The 4,905-nt window shown below is 41.5% G+C and overlaps 1 protein-coding gene across 4 annotated transcripts; it reads left to right on the top strand.

Annotated features, from left to right (window-relative positions):
• The first annotated feature begins 1,002 nt into the window (after positions 1-1,002).
• Positions 1,003-4,504, top strand: LOC147630558 (cell division cycle 20.2, cofactor of APC complex-like). 4 transcript variants are annotated; one of them, XR_015267669.1, is made up of 7 exons: positions 1,003-1,540; positions 1,644-1,742; positions 2,315-2,512; positions 2,650-3,025; positions 3,123-3,598; positions 3,687-3,938; positions 4,111-4,504. XR_015267669.1 is itself a non-coding variant. In XM_086810465.1 (7 exons), exons 1-7 carry the CDS (start codon positions 1,460-1,462, stop codon positions 4,157-4,159), a joined length of 1,440 nt encoding a protein of 479 aa, XP_086666591.1. In that variant the 5' UTR covers positions 1,003-1,459; the 3' UTR covers positions 4,160-4,504. The 4 variants fall into 4 exon arrangements, 3 of the variants coding, with proteins under 3 accessions (XP_086666591.1, XP_086666592.1, XP_086666593.1); XM_086810465.1 differs by having other exon boundaries at positions 3,687-3,847; XM_086810466.1 differs by having other exon boundaries at positions 3,687-3,847; positions 3,986-4,504.
• The last annotated feature ends 401 nt before the right edge of the window (positions 4,505-4,905 follow it).

The raw sequence follows: 4,905 nt of genomic DNA, 5'->3' as shown, positions 1-4,905 counted from the left end.
TCCTTCTCTAGTCTTTCTTCCACAATAATCCCAAGTTCTCTCTCTAAAACCTCCACACTTAATAAGCTTCTATAGAAAGCTTTTTCATAAAGTTTTTCTTTAAGCCTCACCTCCCTAATCTATCCTAGGTAAAGGCTACTTAAGGTTAAGCTAATTCTACAGCTACTCAAGGTCAAGGTTAATGATGCACTGCTTTGTGAGTTCATTTATGATTACATATACAAGACTTACTTGCACTCCTCACTCTCGCACATGGTATTAGAGCGTAGGGTTGTATAGAGGAAGAATTTTCTTGTTTCAAGCTGTAGTTCTTGTTCTTGGTTTATTTAAAAAAATTTGGCGACTACTAGAAGGGAGCAAAGTACTCCGTGAGGACTCCTCATATCCTCTACCAAGCGAGGGCAAGGTAACTATCGAGTGTTGAGGATCGAACCTAGTACCTCCAGGTTACAAGCCACCCCCATCAACCACTATTGAGAATACATTTGTTGATTTGTGAGAGGGAAACAAAGTGAGAGTGCTAAAAGAGCATTACATAGTGGTTACTATCAAAGAATTTTAAGAGGATTGGAGGTCCAACATCAACAGATTGGTGAGACAACTATCAACATGGACATTTAAAGTGTGAGAATCAAATATGGTAAGCTCAAATACGTGTGGTTTTGATTTTTTGAAATTCATGCATAAAGTGAAAAACTCGAACCAGATCTCCGTGTATGCGAATATACTCGATTGTGCGTTCACTTTTTCAAAGATTGGTTCACTTCCTCATCTTGTGGCTCAGAACCAAAATGCAACTTTTATGCCAATATTATAACAACATGTTTTCCGTCTAGTTGTTGATGGCTTTTGCAAACACAACAAAGTCCACATGACGCATGTGAAAACCCCCTTGTTCATGGCTTTTGCAATGGGGATGGTGTCCGGGCGGACTCGTGTGAAACCTCCCTCAAGAGTCCGCCCATTTTTGAACGTTATATGGTGGATACTAGTGACTGTTTTCTATCTTGTTTCCAATCAGTCGGAAATCACATTCTAAAGCTTAAGCTCTACACCCTGCAGTACACTATTTTTATTACAATCCAGGATTTTCTTGTGCAATTAAGCTTAAACTTCAGTGCAATTAACGTTTAATTTAGCCCATTTTTCGTTGTCCCTGCCTTCTGTTCAATTCAGAGATTTTCAATCCATTGCTAGGGTTCAAACCAGGAACTTTAGTTTTCTGTTTTTTCTGTCGTTGCTGATGCAGATCATTGCCAATCTAAGGTTTCAAAATTAGGGTTTTTAAAAATTAGGGTTGTTTTTTCCGTTGTTGGTTTCTTTGCTGTGCAGATCTGTTTAGGCTAGAACAATCTAGGGTTTAAGTTAGGGTCCTTTCCTGTTACCTTTGGTTAAAGGAGGGAAACACAACGGTTCTTTTTTTGTTGTTTGTGTTTCTTATCTGTTTTTCTATAAATCCATGGCAACCCCTCGCCATAGCCCAAGCAGCGCTCGGAAAGCTCTAAGGGAATGTGCATCCCCCAGAAAGCCACAGCAGCTGGTAAGCATCTACTTAAGACTTCAAATTTTTGACTTCAAGAAAGACCCCCTTTTTTTTCATTTTTTAAAAATTACAAACAAGTTCCCATGCTTGGTCATGTCAGGGATGCCGTTTCATCACTACACGCACTTCCATGGATTTTGAGGTTGCTAATTACATGCTTGCCAAAGAGAATCTGGACAATGAGCAGTCTGCTGTCAATGTGAGATGATTACTCTTCTTTTATGCGCTCTTTTCATAGCACAAATGATCCGTCGTGCATGCATTATCCACCAACACGTGATGTGTACCTGTTGCATGCTAATATGCACCCATACATACATTATACATTCAATATCCACCTACATATGTAAGTATTCTTTTTATACATGCCATCACCCACACATGTGTTAGTGTACATACATACGTTGAACATACATATGTATGTATGTGTACATCACTTACACGTAATTGTGTAGGCGTTAATATGCAGATACATACATGAATGTGTGCATTTCTGTGCATAGCAATGCCCATGTAAGCACATGAACACAAGCACTCTGTGTTGCTCTAGTGTGCTGCTAATTCTTTGTTATCTATGTATATATGTTATGGTGTTATTAATGTTCCGTATGTATGGTTTCGTGTGTATGTACACATGTTTTTTTGCATGTATATACCTATGTATATACGACCATGTACGTTTCAAAACAGTTTTGATTACATTTCATAGTATTTACAGTTGAAAGAGCTAAGGAAGCTGAAAACGTGTGAGGTTTGTGTACGTACGTTCAGGAGGATTACAGAAAGCAATTGGCTGGGAATTTGCTGAAAGACAGTAACATATTGCACAAGAGCACGAGAATACTAGCATTCAAGAGCAAGCCGCCTCCTCCTCCAGAGGGGTTTGAGAGGAATGTCAGGTTGCTTTACTCTGAAAATGTGCAGGCCGGTGCAACGAAGCGCAGCAAGACATTCCGCCACATTCCCCAGGTATGGAATGTTATCTTTATGTGGGAATGTTAGGTCCTACAGATGTTTTTTTGGCTTTTGGCATTTGAAGAGATGCTAATGAATGTTTGGAATCAACTGCAATGAAATGAATGCGGGCATTTGTGTTTGTAATGCAGTCGGCGGAGAGAACACTCGATGCCCCCGAGCTTCTGGACAATTATTACTTGAACTTACTGGATTGGAGCTCAAAGAACACTGTGGCAGTAGCTTTGGGGAACACAGTCTATATGTGGTATGCTACCACAGGCTCCATTGAGGAGTTAATGCAGGTAGGGGAAGATGATGGCCCTGTGACTAGTGTGAGCTGGGGACCCGATGGAAAACACATTGCTGTCGGCTTGGACAATGGTGAAGTGCAGCTTTGGGACTCAGCGTCTCTGTGCAAGGTCAGATCAATGAAAGGTCACTCTGCTCGAGTTGGAAGTCTGGCATGGAATGGTGGCCCGATTGTAAGCTCAGGCAGCCGTGATAGCTCCATATTCAATCATGATGGTAAGGTCCTTGTGAAAATTTGCATGCATTCAGCTGTTTTCATGGCTATGGTGTTATGCACAAATCTCATGCATCATTCCAATGCGATTCTTTGCAGTACGCATGAGAGATCACATCACGGCAAAGATGAGTGCCCACGAGCAAGAAGTTTGTGGGTTGAAGTGGTCTTTGTCTGGGCAACAGCTTGCCAGTGGGGGCAACGACAATCTACTACACATTTGGGATGCCTCCGGGATGGCAAACAGCTCTCCTAGCTCGTATCTCTATCGATTTGATGAACACCAGGCCGCTGTGAAAGCATTGGCATGGTGTCCATTTCAGAGCAACCTGTTGGCTTCAGGTGGGGGAACCGCAGACCGCTGCATCAAATTTTGGAATACCCAGACGGGTGCATGTTTAAACAGTGTGGATACAAACTCTCAAGTGTGTGCTTTGCAATGGAGCCGGCATGAGAAGGAGCTTTTAAGCTCACATGGGTTCAGTCAAAATCAACTGTGTCTATGGAAATACCCATCAATGGTGAAGATGGCGGAGTTACGGGGCCACACATCAAGGGTGCTGCACATGGCCCAGGTAATGCATTAATTTACTGACTGGACCCACGTATGTATTGTGTATGATGTTGTATAATGTTCTGATAATCTTTGGTTGGAATGGGCAGAGTCCGGATGGTTACACTGTTGCATCAGCTGCGGGGGATGAGACCCTTCGATTTTGGCAAGTTTTTGGAACCCCAGATAGCAGCAAACAGCAGCAAATCAGAGCCAAAGGTGGAGAGTCATCCAGTGGTGGCATGAACAACAGCAGCTGCTCTATGATTCGGTAAGGCCATAGTAGTTTGACTATAGTTAGTATATCGGGGTAGCCTGTGGTTTCAGATATGTGATCTGGTAATGCAACCAAATGATGTCAGGTATGTGCCCTATTTTTGACTCTTTCTTTTGGAATTTGATTTCACAGCTGTCTTGCGTACTAACCACCCAATGACAAGCATCCTTTCTCTTTGAGGAGGTTTTTGACGGTGTTTGTAAACGCCAACAAAATTAGTTGGGGTTTCTTTGATATTCATTCACTTCTGGATGCAGTGATGACAATCCTACAAGAAGTCATTTACTTCGTGACCTGAAACTCTGAGAAGGGGGGGGCAAACCTCCATTTCTTTGTTACTTGAATGAGAAACCTTGTGATCTGAAACTCTGAGAAGTGTGCCAGTGAACCTCCATTTCTTTTACTTTAATATCCAGGGACATATAAGCCAATCACACGAAAACTATGGACTGGGCTTCTTCTTCCCTGGGAGACAACTTTGTTCAGAATATTTCACCTGATGAAGACAACTTCTTCCCTGCGAGTCAAGAAAGCCTGCAGATGATCCCCTCCCTGTTTTATTTCTAGCTATGCAGTATGTCCAGGTTTTTTACTCCGGTATGTAAGAGGACTGTGAGATTTCTGTTAGTATAATATAAATAGGTATGTTTTTAAGGAAGAGTTTCTTCCTCTGGTTTGTAAGGACTCTGAGATTTCTGTTAGTATATAATATAAATACACAACTAGTTGACTCTTTGGTAATGCAACCAAAGCACAACTAGTTGACTCTTTGGTAATGCAACCAAATGATGTCAAGTATATGATCTGGTAATGCAACCAATTGTGCCCGATTTTTGATTTCAGCAAACTTTTGTGTACCCAATAACAAGCATCCTTCCTCTTTGAAGGGGTACCTTGATGGCGGTTTGTATTAGTTGGATTTTGACGTAGATTTTCATATACTTTTCAACGCAGTGATGATAATCCTACAAGAAATTATTTGGTTTGCTAACAAGCTAATGAGAAACGTTGTGCTCTGGTATTTGGTTTGGGTACATGATCTGGTATTGGGG

The sequence above is a fragment of the Cibotium barometz genome, chromosome 16, assembly GCF_041138505.1.
Source record: "Cibotium barometz isolate CiBa-2024 chromosome 16, ASM4113850v1, whole genome shotgun sequence".
Taxonomy (NCBI): domain Eukaryota; kingdom Viridiplantae; phylum Streptophyta; class Polypodiopsida; order Cyatheales; family Cibotiaceae; genus Cibotium; species Cibotium barometz.
This window is presented reverse-complemented; position numbering and strand designations above follow the sequence as displayed.